The sequence below is a fragment of the Leptidea sinapis genome, chromosome 16 (genome assembly GCF_905404315.1).
Source record: "Leptidea sinapis chromosome 16, ilLepSina1.1, whole genome shotgun sequence".
NCBI classification, from domain to species: Eukaryota; Metazoa; Arthropoda; class Insecta; order Lepidoptera; family Pieridae; genus Leptidea; species Leptidea sinapis.
In genome coordinates this window covers 6588042-6610916 of record NC_066280.1, presented here as the reverse complement: position 1 = coordinate 6610916, position 22875 = coordinate 6588042, and the positions used below count along the sequence as shown (strand labels likewise).

General features: G+C 33.9%; 1 protein-coding gene across 5 annotated transcripts in view; it reads left to right on the top strand.

The window, feature by feature from the left end:
* LOC126968704 (CUGBP Elav-like family member 4) overlaps positions 1 to 22875 on the top strand; it is a 737944-nt gene that overhangs the window by 703058 nt on the left and 12011 nt on the right. For all 5 annotated transcript variants that reach the window (XM_050813787.1, XM_050813786.1, XM_050813785.1 and 2 more), the window contains 4 exons: positions 15256 to 15414; positions 17813 to 17927; positions 18597 to 18773; positions 21041 to 21133. In XM_050813787.1, the coding sequence (XP_050669744.1) occupies positions 15256 to 15414; positions 17813 to 17927; positions 18597 to 18773; positions 21041 to 21133 (544 nt within the window). The remainder of the gene's footprint in view (positions 1 to 15255; positions 15415 to 17812; positions 17928 to 18596; positions 18774 to 21040; positions 21134 to 22875) is intronic.

The following is a 22875-nucleotide window of genomic DNA, read 5'->3' as shown; positions in this document are numbered from 1 at the left end:
GAAATAAGTTAAATAAAAAGATATATTATGCTTATAGATATACAGAAGACATATATGTCATAATAAAATAAAACCTTTTCCCTATTCGTTCCCTATTCAATGTAAATATATTTTCTGTTTCTAATGTAATATGAAGCCGGCTTAAAAACCTTTGACTGATAGATTTAGTCGGCGAAGCGAATCTCTTGGGAGAAGGAATGATGGAAATGATTAGCCGAACCAGCCAGAAAATAACCTCTTTTATCTATATCATATTTTGCAGTAGTCTTAATCATAGCCACTGAGGAATACTATAAATATAATATTATATTAGTCTTTATATATTAATTATCACACTTTTACTCAAATTATCTTGCCCTAAACTAGGCATAAGTCTGTGCTATGGATGCAAGACAACGATATATTTAATATACTCATTTAAACATACATATATACTTCTAAGCATCCATCACTCGGAAATATACATCCATATTCAACATAGAAATGTTGACACCTGCCGGAACCTCTATCTCCTCATTTTCTTCTGTATTATTATGTATGAAGAACATACATATTGTTGTTCACTGACCTTGCACAAAATTGGAATTCCCAGATTTCATTTGACTAATCAGATGTATTCTTCTCTGTCTTAATTAAATAGGAAGCATAAATAATTAATGAGCTTGATTATTATACATAGATATACAGCATGAAGTTTAAAGTTAAAAGTTAGTTGACTAATGTTCTTATAAAATATATTGTATTAAATGTAATTCAATCAATGTTAATTGTTAACCTATTTCTGTATAAAAATTACGTGCAATGTGTTTTATGTCGTATTCACTCTAGAAAAAGTCTAGTAGACCTAGAATAAAGAAAACAATTTTTTTTTGTATTTATATTTTGGTCTTAAATAGACACAAAGTAAATCCATTATAATAACTTCATTGTGTGTCTTCTACCGCATTTATCACGGGGAGTGTTCCGAAGAGCTGTTTAACCTGATTCCTGCCGCCGCATTCCACCTTCGCACGATACGCCACAAGTTAGGATATCATCCCCACCATCTGGATGTGTGGCGGTTCTCCACAGTGCGGTTTTCAAGGTGCTTTCTCCCTCGTACTACAAAGCTGTGGAATGAGCTTCCTTGTACGGTGTTTCCGGGACGATAGGACATGGGTACCTTCAAAAAAAGCGCGTACACCTTCCTTAAAGGCCGGCAACGCTCTTGTGATTCCTCTGGTGTTGCAAGAGAATGTGGGCGGCGGTCATCACTTAACCAGGTGACCCGTACGGTCGTTTGTCCTACTATTCCATAGAAAAAAAAAATAACTTGTACCCTTACTTGACGGCATTTACATTTGTGAATATTGCCCCGTTGAAACTAACTAAGCATTTTTAGAACTCAGATAATATTTGATTTACATTTATCCAACATCCAGGCGTGGAAGAATACGAACTTTTCTCATCAGATATCTTAACCATGCACGATAGATAGAAAGATGTGTGTTAAACTGAAACTCAAATAATCAAATATTTCATATTTTTTCCCCAAACATGAATCCTCAAAGATCAAGTTCCAGATTAACATCAGAACGGTTCTAACTCTAATTAATATACCTGTTTACTTTATAAATCTTGTTATACGAAAGCAGTATAAAAATAACCATATATGAAATCAAACAAACCATTCCATTATCACTTCATCAAAAAAGATATTCAAATTATACCAGTTCCAGGCTCCTTTGTACAGGATGCCGGCTAGATTTCACAACGGTGTCTTTTTCTGCCGTGAAGTAGTAACGTGTAAACATTATTGTGTTTCGGTCTGAAGGACGCCGTAGCTGGTGAAATTACTGGGCAAATGAGAGTTAACATCTCTCAAGTCTCAAGACGAGTGCAATTATTATGCCGCTCAGAATTTTTTGGTTTTGTAAGAATCCTGAGCGGCACTGCATTGTAATGGACAGGGCGTATCAATTACCAGCTGAACGTCCTGCTCATCTCATCCCTTATTGTCATAAAAAAATATATAAGTAAAACTATAACTCAATTTGATATTTATTCTTGATATGTTTCATTATAGTAATCGAAGCGTAGAAAGACACAGCATGTTTATAACACATAGTCAAAGAGATAAAAGAGATAGAAGATAAGAGATCGTAATTGTTATTCGTTCAAGTATTTGGTAGAAGTGCTCCCAAGCCCGCGACGGAGCCAACTAAATTGAGTTTCATCTTCATTACCTGACGAGACGAGGTTTTAAAAAACTTCAGGGAGTTTAGGCCGAGTTACGTTTTCCATCAACGAAATTAAGGTGCGTATTTAATATCAAAACTTCGCTCTAATGGATTTGAACATTTTGCATTTATTAGCAACTCGCGTAATCAATTTATATTATGAAGATACATCGGAGTTGAGTGCTTTCAAATATTAATTAAGCCTTTAATTATTTCATTCGTTGTTTGTTGGTACATTTTATTAGTGATCGTTGATGCTTGGCGTCAACTTACACTCGCCTGCTTATAACTCACTTAAATTGGTGGTAATGGGCTCGAAACATTTATAACGTTAGATAATTTGTACCTGCCTAGATAGAACCTCTTGCTGTTAAATAATGCATGACAATAAGCCAGGTTTTCGCGAACTTATTTTATAAATGTAATCTACTGTTACAACCATAAAAGTTAAAAGGTTTAAGAAGTTTCAAAGCCACTGTTAACATATCGGCACATAGCGGAGTTATAGACTACAACCTAGTAAACAGTAATTTAGTATTAGTTGGAATGGCGCACAAAAATGTTTTTTTTTATGAAACTGGAGGACAAATGAGCACGTGCTAATTAAAACAATCGGGACATCATCACCTATTTAAAAAATAACTCAAAATATATTATTTTGTTGAGTTTTAGTTGAGTTTCTTGCGTCCGCTCTTCTCAGGTCTGAGGCATTCTTTTTCGAATGGGAATTTCGTATAAATTTTTTTGAATTTGAATTTATTATAACATTATTAACATCTACCAAAGTTTTCTATCTACCATAGGAAACTATGTGTAATGAATTAATCAAAGGCAAAATAAATAATACAATTGACGAGGTAAACACAAAGAGGGATTAGATCGGACCCAAATAAGCCCTATTTGAGAGGAAGAGTTATGAATGGAGGCACCTCCTGTACAAGAATGTGTACGATAACAACAACTACTGTAGATATTAATAGTGTTTAGCGTTTTCTCTATGATTGTAACTGTTTGTTTTTTATCTCTTTTATTTTCATCTCGAGGACAGTAACATATGAAAAGAGCAGACTAAATTTTCTTCAGATATTTGCTTCTACATGCAACGAAAGTGTGGAATGAACATCGTTGCGTTTTAATGTCAATAGAACAAATTTCCTACATAAAGCGTGTGTTAGTCGGCTGCTGTAATTCCTGATGCGATTAACGGGACCTAAGGACTTTCAACCTTAAAGCATACTTCCAACTTTAAGGCCGACATCGCATCTCTTGTTATATCCACTTTCCATTACGTTAGCCTCTTGCCCATTTAGCCCCTCTTAGAGATAAAAATAAAAGATTTTCCCAAAAAACTGCTCCATAGAAGATGATATTTATTTTGGTACTAGAGTAGCACTCATAAGTGTAATAAAAGACACGAAAACGTTTTTGTTCAAAATAACTTAAGTTCACTTCTATAGACATTGTTCTTGTTACTTGTATGTAATACCATAGAAAAAAAATAGATTTATATTGTACTACAGACGTCGAGACAAACGGACCTTTAAATCTTACCAATCAAAAGACACAATAATGATCCGACAGAGGAAAAATACGCCGGGAGCAATTGGAAAATCGCTTATTTATTCGAAGTCTGCAATAACTGCCTCCTGTATTATTCATCACCCAATTATATTGAAAGGAGTTTTGTGTTCGTTCCGACTTCTCGAGTCTCGTGTCCAAGGGTTGAGCGCAACTTCCAGATCAAACGCTTTCTGTCAGTATCATATTATTAGCGTTATAACTTTAAATAGCGACGAATATGATTGAAGATAATTTTTCCAATGCCTACTTCTAAGGTCGGTGTTCTAAGGTTTATATAATAATCAGTTAAGCTAACATTTTTACTTTATTTTATTAGTGTTTCTTTTTTAATTTAAACATTTAGTCGAACTTTGTTATATTGATGGGTCGGGTCAGGGGTATTCCTCAGAACACAAATAGAAGTAACGTCGAACCTATATCATGAGCCATCTGTCAGTTTCAAAATTACATTAAAAACCGTCCGAACAAATGAATGGAAAAAACGGAGTGTGCTTTGTGCACACGACATAGGTGTAAGAGTCAATATGAAATACAACTATTTATATGTTTTATATTCATAATGGAATTAATAACATTTAGAAATTACAAAAACTTTTAAATTTGCTCTGACTGATCGCGCTCCCTTAGCCGACTCGAGCTGACTTTATTAGAACGAGCGTTTCACAGTCAACCGTGACTGTGAAGTGTCATTCAATATCCACTGAATATAGTGCTCAGCGCGGACTTATTAAAAAAAAATAAGCGATATTAAATCATACAGTTCTTTTTATAGCGGATAATGTATTTTGAAAAAAGCTGTTATTTTCACATGAGAAAGAAATACTCCACTTTTATTTTCATGCACAGATTAAAAATGGATACAGAATTACAACAGACAGACAGTAATATATTAATGATTCGTTGGTGGTTGGGCTGTTCGGTCGTTTATATCTGATATACATTGTTCATTTATTAATTACATTTTATATAAAGACAATGTTATCTAATTATATTCTGACTGGTATGGCTGTTAAGAGATCTGCAATCTCATGTACAAAATATGTCAAATGAAAACTTACTACTTTTGGTATTATAATTTGAAATTTCGTTATGTTATGTTAATCCTATTTTTTATAATATATTCATTAAACAAAAAAAACAATTTCAATAATGCACAGTATGTACACATTGTTATTTTTCTTAAATCCATTCAATTTCAATAATAAGATGTTAAACACAGCACTAATGTATCACAATACGTCAGCTGTATAGCTACAGATACACTGCTATAAGCATTTCGGTGACGCGAACTCTAAAAGAAATATTTATATTAATCCTTCTAATTATATTTTTATCGCGTGCGCCAGTCATGAGCATGTTGGTGACGCGCTATTAACCAACTCGGCTAAACAAGTTTTCACTTCGAAAAACAAAAACAAGTTTTAATATAATGTGGCCAAGGACGAAACACACTTGCACGGATCGTTTATCACTACAAAATGTACAAAAAGATATATTGTTTTTACTGTATATTGGAATTTCCTTTTTAATTTGTTGCTATTACTACGATGAACGGATCCTTCGAGTACGAAATCATATAAAATAATTAATTCATTAGCCTTCACTTATTAAGGCGACACTAAATGCTGGCGACCTTGAGCGATATGAGTTCACGGCTCCTATGTAACAAAGCCAAAAATTTAAAAATTCTTGCGTCGAAAATGTAACATTTTAACAGGCGCAAACAGTTTAATTGCTTACAATCCTCATTAATGATTACTAATCTGAATAAATGTACCAACACAAAAAAAGTAAAAGCTGTAAGAACAACTTTAATGAAAGTAGTATGCTAAGCACCTTTAATGCATCATGCCGAGAAAAAACTTGTCTAACTGCAAAGAAAACAGGTAGTTCATAATAGTTCTGAAGTGTTAACTTTAACCAACAGCAAGCATTAGCAACCTACAAGTAAGATCTAAGGGTATGTGTAACAGGATAAAGTAGTGTTCATAGCTCCAAATGCTATATTTGCAACACAAAACTTGTCTAAAAACACCTTGTTTGCGTGTTTTTTGTTTAACCTTCGCTTTAAGTCACTAAAACATGAACATAATTAACTCATTCTTTTCTTTTATCATTCTTATTACTATAAAGATAAAACTTATTCTAAAATTAAACGTACCACGTAAGCTTATGGATGTAACAATGAAGCTAATACCTATAATAAAATCCTAGTGCACAGTGACGTCACCAAACAAACTATCTCTAGACTGGTCCCCTTTATGGCCGGACTGAACTTAGAAAGATTTCAATTAAGTTACCTCAAGGCTGAGAGCCTTAAACTCAAATGACTATTTGAGCCTTGTTTAAGTTTCTTGTTGTTTAGATTCGATGTACTCGCATCTCGGATACCGCTTAAGTTTTAATTTACTGAAGCTATATGTACAATATATATTGTACTTGAAAATATCATATTGGAGTTCCGTTTTTCTTTCTTAACTTCTTCTTAATTTAATCGAAAAATTGAATGACTAAAATAACTTAAATATGAAAGACTTAAGTCTTTCAAGTCTATTAAGTGCGCTGGATTCTTTATTGCGTGGGTATTGAATGAGACTAAGCCGTCACGATTGTTGATAAAACGCTTATTTCTTTTTTTTTTTTTTATGGAATAGGAGGACAAACGAGCGTACGGGTCACCTGGTGTTAAGTGATCACCGCCGCCCACACTCTCCTGCAACACCAGAGGAATCACAAGAGCGTTGCCGGCCTTTAAGGAAGGTGTACGCGCTTTTCTTGAAGGTACCCATGTCGTATCGTCCCGGAATTACCGCACAAGGAAGCTCATTCCACAGCTTCGTGGTACGAGGAAGAAAGCTCCTTGAAAACCGCACTGTGGAGGACCGCCACACATCCAGATGGTGGGGATGATATCGTAACTTGTGGCGTGTCGTGCGAAGGTGAAATTGCTTATTCGAGATAGTCGACTATTCCTCTATTTTTAGGTGCATTAAGCTATTTTTTGTAAACCGTCCGCGTTACCAACACCGGGTTGCGTCATAAACAAGCTTACGTTAATAGTTCATCTAGGTAGTAAATACTGAAATATATAATAACTTTAGACCTTCTTAAGCGTATTTTACTTTGACCAATCATTTAGATTGATGTAAATTTGATTCGGTATATTCTATTATATAATTATTATATAATTTACTAATTATATCTTTAAATTATTGGTACTAGACATAATTAAAAATTAACTGCTATTTTACAATTTCTAGGGTCCTCTTCTATGGACAATACTTATGACTGTCTGTTTATTTATTTTTTACGATATATGACTCAATCAATATAAATTTAACCAACTCTCAATTGATGACTATCAAATCATAATCACTTTATAGGTCACGGAAATGGCATTTATGAATGTCAAAAAAACTATCGCTTCTTAAGGGTTGAGCTAATGAGAATAAGTAGCAAGAAACTCATTGCCACTCTTTTATATCAAGATTTACATTTTTATCGTTCTACAAATAATTTCAATTACAATATAATATGTAAAGTGATGCACCAAACATACTCAAACGTCAAATAGTCAATGCCTTACACGAGTAAGTCCAAAAAGTAAATGTTAATTAATACAAAAGTTATTGAATGCAGTAGCTGCATCATCTACACACACTGTAAACAAATAAAGGCACTTTGCGAGCATTTTATCAGCGATTATAAAAAAAAGTAAAACAGCTTTTAAGAATCTGAAGCAGAGCTTCCCGTAATCATCATCATCCACATCATCCTGCCACCACAGGGCAGACAAATGGGCCAGCCATCGCCTCGCTCAATCATACTTTAGGGAAGGGAACGACCCGTCCCATGTCGCCGCCACAAGCAGTGACCTTTAAGCGAGCATGACGAAGCCTGTCACGAAAACTCACGACCTAGAAGTACATATCATGCAATAATGACCACATCTACTTAGAATTTGACAATTCTGCTTAAATGTAATTAATATTATATATAATTTATATAATTTACTAGCTGACCCAGCAAACGTTGTATTGCCGATATTAAAATCGGGATCCAAAGGTAACTGTTGATCGCAGATGGGTGAAAATTTGAAGTTAAAAAGAAAAAAAAAATAAAAAAATAATGTGGCGTGGACCACCCTTAATATTATGGGGATGAATAATAGATGTTGTCCGATTCTCAGACCTACCCAATATGCACTCAATTTTCATGAGAATCGGTCAAGCCGTTTCGAAGGAGTTTAACTACAAACAACGCGACATGAGAATTTTATATATTAGGTAATAATTATTAATATTATATTTTTACTGACAGTAATCAAAAGCTCAAATCCTTTGGGGTGATCAAATCAAATCAAATTCACTTTATTCATTCAGGTCAAGGAAATGACACTAATTGTGAATATTGTTTTCTTTTCTTTTTATATCCACCGCCTTCGAAGGTTGAGCTTTAATAAGAAGAAGAAGTGGCAAGAAACTCATTGCCACTCTTTTAAATCAACATTTACAGCTTTATCTTTTTAAAATCATCAAATCACTTTGTAATAAAGATAGAATGATAGAGGCCTTATACAAACCTTATTTACCTTATACAAATCAAATTATATATACAATCGTGGTAAAATATACTCACAACTTAAAACAAATCTTAGTTTTTGAAAGAGTATCGAAGCTTATTTTATAAATATTAATTAACTAATGATTAATTTTATTCACAATAGCAAATGCTATACTTAAATTATAGAGACCCTGGGGGTTAACAATATCAACTAACAGTAATAGTCTTCTATTTATTTGAATAATACAATAATTAAATACAAACAATTGCAAACAAAGCGCTTGATCAAAGCGTTACCAAATCGGATCTGGCCTACTAAATCTACACCTTAAGATTGCTTCTATAATAACCCGCCCTTAGAAACCGCTGGATAGAACTGGTCTAAAGCGGCTTAATCTTAACTAACCAATCACACTTGCCTAGTACTTACACATAGAGCAATGAAACATTAGATAGAGCCTGGATCATAAAATAGCATGAACTAATATTATTTTTAATATTTTACATTAATAACATATTTTAACAAACTTATGTTGCCAAAGGCGATACAAAAACATAGAAATCAACAAGTTTCGTATTTTATTTGATCCACGTATCAATTAATGTTTTATTTTAATTTTATTTCATGTTGTTGATAATCTGAATTATTTTTTTACCAATTAAGAGCGCTGGCAAATTTCTGTGTTCACATTCACTATCATAATATGACATAAATCTACGTTTAGGTCTCAATTCTCAAATAAAGTTATAATATCTGAAGGTCAATAATAAAATAATTTTAAAATATAAAGAGTTTGTTCTATAGCGATTAAAAATACCTAAGGTTGATTTTAATAAAACATTTTTAAGTGTCCAGCATCAAAATTAGTTCATATTAAAAAGGCGTAACTTCTTCTTATATCGTATGATCCTCTTGATGTGTCTAATTTATCGAGTGTATCGTTATAAAGTGAATTTCACGAATGAATATACAAAGAAGGTACATGCGTAGCTAAACTTTATATTAACGTAGTAGGGTCGTGATGACTATCTGAGGTCGCAATGTACATAATACTATAGGTATTAATTGTTATATTTATGTAATATCATCTATTTGTAGTTTCTTGTATTGACACGCTCTGTCTATTTGCGTATTAAGTTAGGGCGTTTCAATTAGAGTAACCGATTCTGCGGTTTTGCGTTGATTAATCGAAATCGGTATAAGTTTCTGAAGTTTGTAAATAAATAGCTCAGTTTGTTACAAATTAGTGTTGGTATGGAGTTAACTCGACTGTCGCGATTTATGTACCGGTTCTTGTTCGATTTATGGCTTGTTTGGAGAAGCGGATCCCACAAGAACATCGCCCAATAGATTTATAAGTTGTTTACGAACATATTATGGAAAAACAAAAGACACAGTGATACAACTCTGGAAGAAGTTAAACGAACAGGTTCGGTCTATGGCAGCTTTTAAGTGTACGAAATCACCATTATTATTTATTATATCTGTCGCAGAAATGATATCATAAGAGAATTTAATTCTAATAATAAAAATATTAAAAAACTTCAAAAGACTATCGTGGATATAAAAAGTTTAGTAAAATATTTTAAATCTTAATCATTACTTTCAATTGGAGTACAACAAAATATGTTTAGTATCTCCAGATGTCAATACTCTTGTGTTGTATAAGAGTTTTATTTATGGCAATTTATTGCCATAAATAAAACTTAAAAATCCTTTAGGACGAGACGAGCAGGACGTTCAGCTGATGGTCATATATATACCCTGTCCACTACAATGCAGTGCCGCTCAGGATTCTTGAAAAGTCCAAAAGTTCTGAGTGGCACTACAACTGCGCTCGTCACCTTGAGACATAATTCGTTAAGTCTCATTTGCCTAGTAATTTCACTAGCTACGGCAACCTTAAGATCAAAACACAACCATGATTATCATTGCTTCATGGTAGAAAAAGGTGCCGTTGTGGTAGCCATAATCTAGCCGACATCCTCTGCAATGGAGAATAAAATATTACGTAGAAGCAAGTCAACCCCCAAAAAATATTAATTTATGTTCGTTCATTTGTTACCATATTCTTACTTATACTATAGTTATAGAACATTAATATGCAATTTTCAGTAAATAAGTCACGCGCAGTAGACCAAGAATCTCCGACAAGCCAATTGTAGCCGTTCATTGAATTGTTAATGCAATTGACAAGTGATAGAAGCGACCAATTAATATCTGCTAGTTGCATCAAAGGAACTCGATATTCCTCCATTCAGTCATCTATAGATACTATAAAAACGTTACATCTGTGGCAACGCTCCTGAAAGGCATGAAAGGCATTTATTTTCTCAAAATTGATTCCTTTGGATTTCTTTTTGATGTCATTTCTAATAAATACTAGATACTACTACCGCTTCGGAAACAAATGGCGCTCTGAGAGAGAAGAAGCGGCGCAAGAAACTCTCCCAGCATTATTTTTTTGCGCTCTTTTCAATAAAAATATACGATATTGTACAATCATTTCTATCGCTATAAAATAATCACAATCTAGTCCCAGGCTGTCCGATCATTTAGATATTCAGCAGTGGAGTAATAGGATTTACGACAGAGCCATTTTTTTGAGCCATTGAAGTGTATACATTTACCCTTAAAAGTATTATGTATCTTATGAAGCCTACTAGAATTAGTCACAAGCAATTATCTCTAGTGTTATTATAATGAAAATCACTATTAAGGTGACGATTTTTGTGAACGTATCTTGGCTTTCACAATCATGATCACTAGTTTTAATAAACACGACGAGACTGAGCACCTCCTTTGATCATGATCTCACAATCAATGATCAACATCTCGATATATATATTATTAATATGTTTGTACTTGTATCAATAATACTTCTGAACAATAAACGAAAGTTGTGATCACTCTTCAATGTGTAATTTCCTTTTTTTATCCGTACATGTCTTTTTAACGTGATAGTTTGTTATCACCATGATCTTTTCATGATAAATTACAAGAGTATTGCTAACCTTTCATGTTTTGTTTGTGCTCTATCTTACAAGTTATCAAATATCTTAATGGTCCGGAAGTTGCACGGTTATAAAAATTGAATGAAAAAGAGGAAAATTGCTTTGAAAAGATAATGCTATCATAATAATATTAATGTTGACACACTTTAACACAAATTAATAATTTTCACCATAATACGTTATCAGGGTTCTCACAGATTTTCTCGTAACGAGACTCAGGATAGTAATTAGTTAAAGCTTGAGTCAAATTAACTATAATGTTACTTTACTAATTATTGTTGTTAATTTGTATTGATAACTTTATGTCTAATAAACATTATAACTTAGATCAGCGGTGGATTCACACTAGGGGCAGTTGGGGCAAGTGCCCAGGGCGGCAAATTTTTTAGGGCGGCAAATTTTTTAGGGCGGCAAATTTTTGAAAGTGAAAAAACTTTTTTCAAAATAATTATTGAGCAATTTCGATAAGACTAAGATTAATTCTGTTAATTAATAATTTTTGGTTTTATTGATAATTTAAGAAATTCAATTTATCCATTATTTGTAAATTATAATTTTGGCACGTTTAGTCAAAATTAATCATCAAGTCAAAATTATTTCATTGGAGATTTAAAATAATAATCGCTTTTTTTTGTAGAATTAAAGAAATTTAATTAGTATTTTATATTTTTAGTTTAAGTAAAATTCCAGTATCGGGGCAGATTTTTTTCCGGTGCCCAGGAGCGGCATTAAGTTTAAATCCGGCCCTGACTTAGATATTCATTATCATTCTATTACGACACCAACGAATTTAGTTAGTTCGTTTCTGAAAGAGAGACGAACCGATGAATAGCGAATTTAAATGTAAGCTCTAAGTGAAATACGAGTTATATACTAATACATACACAATATATGATATAATAAACATAGAATTAATGTTGTGTGTTTACATATAATAAGTTATACAGTACTAATTGTACACTTTTGTTCCTTTTTTATCAGCTTTATTGTAATTTCTATTGGCAGACCTTTTAACTTAAACTAAATCACAATATAAATATTAAAACAATAAGCATGCTCCGTGGTTCGTAAGAACAACATTCACTTAAACCTAATTATCATTCACGAAACACACGAACAAAGCAACTTACAACAGTTAAAGGCACTTACAAGTCAATTAAAGCGAACAGCACTCGAAGTTACTTCACAGGCCGTTGCATTTTTGGACAGAAGCCCGCACTTGTTGCACCGGGCGGTAAGCCAGTAACCTGTTGCTGCACGCCTATGGGGCTATTTTTGCTATACATAATGAATGGTGGCGGCCCAAGCCAGCCTTGTACATCACGAGAGTTGCCAGCTCTCATGCATTTTTAACGACTGGAAGCGCCTCTTAGTGAGGATAATGAGCGGCTTTCTGTTAAGCTAACGTTTATAATAATGCCCGTGAAATTACATTTAAATATATTTGTCCTGTTATAATTATTAACCTTATAATTCCGTCAGTATTGCTTTATTACTTTCACAGCCACTATAAACTTAATTGTGAAGGGGAAATTATTTTATTAACTTTAAGTATTATTTATTACGAATGTTAATATAAGTCTAAAAACTATGAACTTCCTTGCGGTGTGCGGTGTTTCCGGGACGATACGACATGGGTACCTTCAAAAAAAAGCGCGTACACCTTCCTTAAAGGCCGGCAACGCTCCTGTGATTCCTCTGGTGTTGCAAGAGTGTGGGCGGCGGTGATCACTTAACAACAGGTGACCCGTACGCTCGCTTGTCCTCCTATTCCATAAAAAAAAATAGTATTTGGTTGAAATAGTAATTTATTTGCTATTTTTATAATATGTTATGTTACATAAAATCCACTATGCTATAAAATTACATTATATTCGTATCAATATAAATACTTCGGAAATTGTCTTTGTTACGAAAAATTATTTTATTTATTGTATCATCAATTTTAAATTAGTTAAATTATAAATAACTGCGAGATAAAATTCCCACAATGATTGTACGTTGGTTTTCGGAGCAGATTATTTGCCAAGCAGACTCCCGGCGAAGTGAGCTCGTGAATTAAGTTGCGGTGTTGAGACACGATCGCTATCTGCAAATTTCATCCATGAACCGCCACCGAAATGGACGCGAAAATTGTGAGAAATTACTCACATCTCAGAGATTGCGTAGCGGCCTAATAAAGAATTGTGTTAGCTAAATCTTTAACACTACGTCGAATAAAGTGATAAAGCCTTTACAAGTTTTATGGTAGCCTGGTTAAGTCGCACAAGATGTTTGATGAACGGAATATAACTGAGGCTTTATTGTGCATTCACTTGATGTTTTTTTGTTCCCTCCTTTCCTATCCCAAGATCCCCCCCACCCCACCCCACACCCCTCTTATATTTATATATTATATATCTATGTATACATATCTAAGTATTTATTTACCTTAGTTTTTAAGTTAGTTTTAAGCTCTAGTCATTAGTCTTAAGTTAGGTTAAGTGATAGGTTACGATTAATATGACGTTATATCATAGCAAATAGCCAGGTTTTCCCAGTTTCCTGGATTCTTTAAAAAGCAGATTTGTTTCCTAATTAATACATAAAAATGTATTTAAGTAATCTATTAACAATCTCACTTCCTCACTAATTCATCCAAGTGTTAAATAAATAATTCATAGAAATTATAAATCTGAAATTCAATCAGCCCGACTGTTACTCTTGCCGTCATAAAAAAATTATTGGTTACTTTATAATATCTCGATAAATCGTGTCATATTAACGGTGTACACGTAAACTAATTCGCGAAAGTAGTCTTCTATACCTTAATAATTTTCAATATATATGTTTTTTTTAAATATAACTTGTAGGTTTTTACATGAAAATTTTTTATACGAAATATTTTTTTTAGAAGTTGTTAAAGGAAATAATATTAATTTATAGTAAAGCTTATTAATATTTTGAATTCTTTCTGTCACTTTATTCCAAAACAAATGTCAACTATGTATTCATTTTATTCACTGCAATAGTAATATCTTTGATCAGCTGTGGCAGCTATGGAAACGTCGAAAAAATTGAGATTCATAGTTAACTTCTATTTTGAGCAATGAACGGACACTAACCCAAAGAGAAATAAAAATTGTAAGTGTAAGGTAGTAAGTATGTTCTATTCAAATTCAAATATTTTTATTGAAAATAGGATTCAAAATCACTTATTGAACGCCAAAAACTACCACCCATTCAAAAGAGACTGCCTCAGACCTGAGAAGAATGGGCGCAAGAAACTCAGCTGGCCTTTTTACTGGATTACAATGTAATATCGTACAATAAACATTTATAATTAAAGAGCCTTAGGGTGTTCGCTTTATTCCCAGTCCGTGGTGTCATTAAGAAAATCGTTTATGCAATAATAACCTTTCCCACACAAACGTTTTTTAACAATTCTTTTAAATTTCGTAACACATTTGTTTTGTACATTTTCTGGGATCATATTGTAGAAGCTTATACATCGCCCAACAAAAGACTTACTAACTCGACCCAACCAACCCAGTAGTAGGCATAACAAGTTTATGTTTGTTCCTCGTGTTAATATTATGAATGTCACAGTTTCTAGAAAATTCCTCAATGTGCTTATGAACATACAGAACATTATCAAAAATGTATTGAGAAGCAACAGTCAAAATGTTTATTTCTTAAATTTTTCCTCTTAATGATTCTTTAGGACCTAGGTTATAAATCGCGCGAATAGCCCTCTTCTGCAGCACAAAGATAGTATTAATATCAGCCGCACTGCCCCATAACAATATACCATAGGACATAATACTATGAAAATAACTAAAGTATACTATCTAGACGTATAAGTTATGTAAGAGTGATATGATGCGTATTGTTGCAGGGAGCGTCTTCAAGTCTCGTGGTCAAGTTCGCGGACACTGAGAAGGAGCGACAGTTGAGACGCATGCAGCAGATGGCCGGCAACATGAGTCTCCTGAACCCCTTCGTGTTCAACCAGTTCGGGACCTACGGCACTTACGCACAAGTCATTTCTGAACAGGTGACACTTACCTGTACTCACTCACACTAATAATCTATTAAGCATAAAAGGCATTTATTTTCTCAAAACTGATTCCTTTAGAATTCTTTGAGTAGAAGCGTCGCAAGACTCTCCCATTCTTTTTTGCGCTGTTTTTAATAAAATATTTAATAATGTAGTTCATCAAAACAATTTACTTATTTTAGAACTAGTTGTGACCCGCGACTTGTAACCATAATAAATGGTGTTCCGATTCGGTATTTACATATTATATACAAAACAATTATTATATATATCCTTGGCGACTGCACCGTGTTCCCAGGTGCTGTTTGTAATACCTACTCGCTTCAAGAAGATATTGCGGTTCGTAAGGGCTGCAGGGCTTGACGACGAGCTATAAATATCTATGATTGGCGAACACAATAGTTCAATTCTGGACGCGGTGTTAGTAATACTCATCAGGACTAGTCAAACAGCCACGATCTTCAAATAAATAATTGAAATCATAATATATCCGCAGCGTTAATGAGAAATGTTTTCAATCGACCGTTTTTCTCCGACTACCACAAAGAAGTATTTTCATCTTTCGGGTTAGCCTCACAAATAATGTGGCTTTCTATTGGTAAAGGAATTTTTAAAATCGGTTCAGTAGATCCAGAGATTACCCCTTATAACCTCAAAATCTTTACCACTTTATAATATTAGTATTAGATTTTAAAAAATCTGTAACGCGAATTGATGTATAATTATTTATTTATGCGAATTATGCTCGTAAAGGCTAGTAGGTGTCATAGTGGTCCATTATGACGTTCCTAAATCAATGATAACACGTAATATTTCAGTCAAATCTTCAAGGAACGGTGATGATCCGTGACTTCACCCATGTAGTATTTACATGCTCTTTGCATGTTTCAATCAACATGGCCGATTGCCGTTTTTTATACTTTTATTTTATTGAATATCTTATTAATGTCATTATTTACATGAATACTAAAACATTTTTAGAATGCTTTCATAGTATATTCATTCTTTCTTAGAACCACTTATTCATTGATTTTTTAATACTGTGATCATTATATAAAATATCACATTAAAGCTTCTTGTACATGGCACCAAAGCCGCATCACCGCCAAAAATACTTTTAAAAACTCAATAAAAATACCTGCAATAATCATAATGTACTATAAATATCTATCTCTCTTTTTTCTTTGTATTTTTTTTGGTATTTTGCTAGTGTAGGTGACTGGTCACCATGGAAGGCAGCCTTGAACGTAGGTATAGTAGCCGATACACGTGTTCATACCATTCCAAAAAGAAATTTTATTTAAAAAAAAACTGTCTATCTGATAATCTAAATCTTTGTCCCCTCTAATATAAAAAAACATTGGAAACTAATAATTTTTAACTGTAGTAAGTAAATTAATTTGAATATGAATAACATTGAGAAATATTTTCCGATAATATCTAGTATAAGGGTATACCGCTCAAATTGATTCCGTCGACGAAACCCGAACAAGGACATATTATGAGTCTTAGGCTATTCCTGGTGACCCGTTGAATCCTCGATCCTCAATGGGATCGTAACTGAATAAATAAAATAATGAAAGCAATTCTATCAATACATTTATGGCCAATGTAAATAGTACCCACGATGGACCCTTTATTAGTATGACGTTAGTGGTGGAAATTTTAATAGCACGCCATAAAACTTATTTATTCGGATTGTCATCTATTTGTTGTATGCTTAGTCTTAGCAAACAATTATATTTGGACTTGTATATGTATTGACAACTATATGTGTAGGAGCTACAAACTAGGTTTATCTTACAATACAGGTGCAATATTATTTTTAATTATTGACAACAACATAATGCTTGTTTTTATAATACCCAACGAATTTTGATCAAATATATATATACAATTTATAATTTTTTATATTCAAATCACGAAGGGACCACCTCTACTTATAAAATAGGCCAAATGCTTTTTTATTCTTCATCATAAATCGAAAACTGTGTATGATACAGAATAATTAAAAATCTGTTTGAGCTTCTTTCTGTCAATGAAGCCCTTTCATACAATGATATACCCCACATGACACGGTCAACTTAATTCAAAATGTCGACTACCGTTCCTTCCATAAAAACCCTGTTTTTTATGATTTGATCACAAATATACGTTTCAGACTTATCTTGTTACTTGTAGTATAAAAAGTGTGATGATATGATACGATAATACCATAATTTAACAAAAAAATATTTCAATCTAATTTAACATATTAAGATAGTTGCAATGACTTTAATGCAGAATAAATCTGTTAAAAGATCGTATAATTACATTGACAGAAACAATTTACGTATGTAATATCAAACACACTACAGAACGATCTCCTTATTCTGAGATGTACGTTTGTCTTCAGCAACAAGCAGCGCTGATGGTGGCTGCAACAGCACAGGGCTACATCAGCCCAATGACAGCGCTCGCGTCGCATGCTCTCAATGGAATGACTAATTCTGTCGTGCCTCCGACCTCTGGTGAGTTTACTCAGCAATAATAACTTTAAATTTGCGTATTATATTAATTTGCCTGTGAAAAGTAAAACATTGCGGCGACCTATAACTTTGTTATGTCTAAGTTTTCACTCGCAGTGTTTCTGGAGAGATTAAACTTTGATATATTGTGATGCAATGTTGACGACCATGTAGCCCAGTAGTTAGTGACCCTGCCTACTGAGCTAGAGGTCTTGAGTTCAAATCCCCGTCGGGGCAAACATTTATATGACGAATGTTCGATTCCGAGTCATGGATGTTTATATATATTTAAGTATGCTCAAGTATATTGTATTAAATATATCTTTGTTTTGCACCCATAGCATAGGCATCGGTATATAAGATATATTGTTGGATAACAATCTACATTTTTTTAATGTAATTATACATAATTTTCCTCTTGTTCTAGGATTAATAGTAATATTGATAATGACAATTTCGAAAGCACGTAAATGATTATAAATTTTAAAATTCAATCTAACAACAACATAACAAATTAAAATTGTAAAAACAGATTAATATTTATTGTATGTTCTATACAATACAATATTTTGCGAAATAAATATATTTAAGTAGAATTTTCGGATCTTTATATCTCAATACACCTATTCATTCTGAATGAAGCTGTCTGTTAACATAAATGGAAATTTTCAGAGAACTTCTCGGGTCTTGCAATAGGCACTGGTGGTGGGCAGCCTTTAAATGGTTCCCTGCCGTCTCTGCCCTCTCCGACGATGCCTGGCTTCAATATGGCAGCTCAGACTGCTAACGGACAACAACCTCCACAAGAGGCAGTCTTTACCAACGGCATACACCAGACCTTTACTGGCCGTAAGTATTTTGCTAAGCCTATCCAAAGCAAGCAGCCATTTAATTAGTTAATGAGATTAATCGACCATCGTTACCACATGCAGTTTCAATAACCGAGAACTTAGAGAAAAATACTTCAATAACATTTAATATATCATTGAAACAATCTGAATTGTACGCTCAACACCAAACGACAACATCAGCATAATCACAACGATTCTAAACTTTTTCGATACTATAATATAATTTTATTGTAATATAGTTTTAGTATATAATATGTTGGTAATTATTTATCCGGAGCCTATATTTTCTTACTTTGGAATATCTATATTCAAAATACAAATAATTCAATCAAGCAACTGAGATGAGCGGGCGCGGCTTACTTAATTTATAATAGGGCAAAATAACGTTTGCAGGATCAGCAAGTACAATCTAAATACATTATTTTATTATTAGATGTTGCTTACGAACATTATAAGCCTGAGTGACATGAACATATTAGTCAATATCTTACAAAAAACCTTATTGCGTCTTTAATATTCTACAGCATAGGATACTTATTTGTAATAAAAGCCGCAAATATGTGTTGGCAGTTTGCCCGCGAGCGGCTCGAAGGACCACGGCGCCGCGGCCGACCTCAACGAACTACTCACATTGACTTACAAATTATCGCATAATATCTGTCTAAGATGAACGTAATTGGTACTTGATATAACAAAATATTTGCTACGTCATCTTTTTTTACGTAATAATGATTTATATTATTAAATTATCTTTTATATTAAACTTTTACATGTTTTGCAAATTCTATGTCGTATGTACTTATGTATTTTTTTAAACGAAGAGGAGTGTATACGAGTTCATAGGTCACCTGGTGTTAAGTGATCACCGCCGCCCACATTCTTCTGCATCCCCAGAGAAACACAGTAGAGTTTAGGGTATTTTAGGAAGATGTAGGCACGTGTACTTGACAAGAATCACCTTTTTTTCGTAATTAAAAATAATAAATAATGTAAAGATGTTGACAGATGCAACACGAGATATGACGAGTTCCTGTTTATTAATTCTAGTAGGATCTATAAAGTACACAATAGTTTTTACAGCAAGTGTATACACTTAATGAATTGAAACAGACGTTATCTGTGAATAAATTTAAAAAATTAGAGGCTAGCCTACCCTCCTAGCAAGCCTACCCTCCCAGCTAGCCTACCCTCCCAGCTAGCCTACCCTCCCAGCTAGACTACCCTCCCAGCTAGCCTACCCTCCCAGCTGTCCTACCCTCCCAGCTAGCCTACCCTCCTAGCTAGCCTACCCTCCTAGCTAGCCTACCCTCCCAGCTGTCCTACCCTCCCAGCTAGCCTACCCTCCTAGCTAGCCTACCCTCCTAGCTAGCCCACGCTCCTAGCTAGCCTACCCTCCTAGCTAGCCCACGCTCCTAGCTAGCCTACCCTCCTAGCTAGCCTACACTTCTAGCTAGACTATCCTCCTAGCTAGCCCACGCTCCTTGCTAGCCTACCCTCCTAGCTAGCCCACGCTCCTAGTTAGCCTACCCTCCTAGCTAGCCTACACTTCTAGCTAGCCTACACTTCTAGCTAGCCTACACTTCTAGCTAGCCTAACCTCCTAGCTAGCCTACACTTCTTGCTAGCCTACACTTCTAGCTAGCCTACCCTCCTAGCTAGCCTACACTTCTAGCTAGCCTACACTTCTAGCTAGCCTACACTTCTAGCTAGCCTACCCTCCTAGCTAACCCACGCTCCTTGCTAGCCTACCCTCCTAGCTAGCCCACGCTCCTAGTTAGCCTACCCTTCTAGCTAGCCTACACTTCTAGCTAGCCTAACCTCCTAGCTAGCCTACACTTCTAGCTAGCCTACCCTCCTAGCTAGCCTACCCTCCTAGCTAGCCTACCCTCCTAGCTAGCCTACCCTCCTAGCTAGCCTACACTTCTAGCTAGCCTACACTTCTAGCTAGCCTACCCTCCTAGCTAGCCTACACTTCTAGCTAGCCTACCCTCCTAGCTAGCCTACACTTCTAGCTAGCCTACCCTCCTAGCTAGCCTACACTTCTAGCTAGCCTACACTTCTAGCTAGCCTCCACTTCTAGCTAGCCTACACTTCTAGCTAGCCTACACTTCTAGCTAGCCTCCACTTCTAGCTAGCCTACCCTCCTAGCTAGCCTACCCTCCTAGCTAGCCATAACCTAGGTCATGATCATCTTTAGCGATTATATTATTGCTGATTGCTTATCTTATGTATGATTGGCATGTGTATTTTGACCTCACATCTTCAGCTGTACCAGTGACAGCTCAGGGTCTGCCAAATGGAGAAGCTGCAGCCCTGCAGCACGCGGCCTACACCGGCATGCCGCCATTCCCCGGAGTCGGTTAGTAACGCACAAATACTGATAATTTTGGCGAACTTTTGAACTTTCAGTGGAATTAAATTGGAAGTTTTAACTTTTTTACAATAATGTTAATTAATGACGCCATGTGTTGTGTAGAAATAAATGTTAATTGTTTGATAAGAAAAGCTTTCTCGGTATAATCTTTTTTAAGCATTTTTATGCTATCCGCATACTTTTTTATATTTGAATGAAATAAACTATTAATTTATCAACCAACGTATAAAGTTCTTTTAAGTGGAAAGCTCTTCAATATGCTTTTGCGGATATTTATTATTAAATTTTCACTATGTTATAACACAGTTATAACAGAATGAAAATTTAATATCAGAGTACATATATAATATGTATTGTCATGTTATGCTAGTATTTCGTTATCGTTATGCCTATGTAGTTAACTGTTATTCGTAACCTATGATTTTATTTATATATGTCAGCATTTTTTGCTATGAGCATAAATAAACAAACTAGAGTGAAACTATGTGTAACTGAGTATGGGTGGGGCAAAACCCTACCATCTTGTAATTGACAATAATTCAAAGAAAATGTCTGATCTGATTCTCACCGAATGCGTTATTAGGGTATGCAGCGATCCGTATTAAAAGTAATGACGTATTGAATCAATCAACGGATACACATTTTCAAAATGAAGACTTCCAGTTCGCTAGCTGTACATTTGGCAAGTTACTCCCACTACCCCCACACAAAATATACTTATCAATCTAAGATACTCCGTAGTCCGTTAAAAATAGAGGTATACAAATACCAATTAACAAAATCTTAGGTATATGAGGTTTCATTGTTTAGTAAAAGTAAATTAGGTAAAGACTTTCAAAATACTCACGTCACGTATAATGGTGAATAATATTTTTTTCATCAAATACTCAAATGAATTATAAAACAATGGCTGCTGGACCTATACCGCTCAAACACAGAAATTAGAATGAAATATAGCCTGATAAACACGCACGCAGACACACATAAACAAATGCAGTAATAAACACAATATTATCATAATTTATGGCTTCTGTGACACAGGAACCAAAGCCTGTTATAATTAATACTTTTAAATTTATTAATAAATTTTGAAGTTATACTTCTTTTGGCGCGATGTAGAAAAATTATGAGAGTGAATTTTTACGATGCGCGCGCACACCGACACCTGAATTCTACATCGTGAAGTTAGTTCTAGGTGGCATGAAAATCGATAACTGTGTTCAAGTTGTATATTCTAGTATTTTTATATTTAGAACATGTGTTTCGTAACAGTACAATTAAACAGTGTGAATAAATAAATATTATTTTGGTGTTTTTATTAAATCAATTTGATATACGACGGTGTTAGTATTTACTAATAATTTATTAGTATATCTATATATATTGAATTTTAGTGATAAAACTGATTTGAATAAACTGTTTTGAGTGCATATATAGATTTGAGGTTAATCGTCGGTATGTAAAATTTATTCACATCATTAATTAAAAATTATTACATTATTATCTAAAATATAAATTTTTTCGTTTTGTTTTATTTCTATTACTTACTTATATTAACAAATTTTATGTATAAATAAAAAATAAAAAAAAAATTCTATACTTGTTTATATTAACCTTAAATGTGAGTCTTTATACTATCTTTTTTTAAATTTAACTTAATTTAATTTATTTTAACTATTTGTTAAAATTTTATTTATTTTTCCATACGCCAAAGAAGAATAACTTCT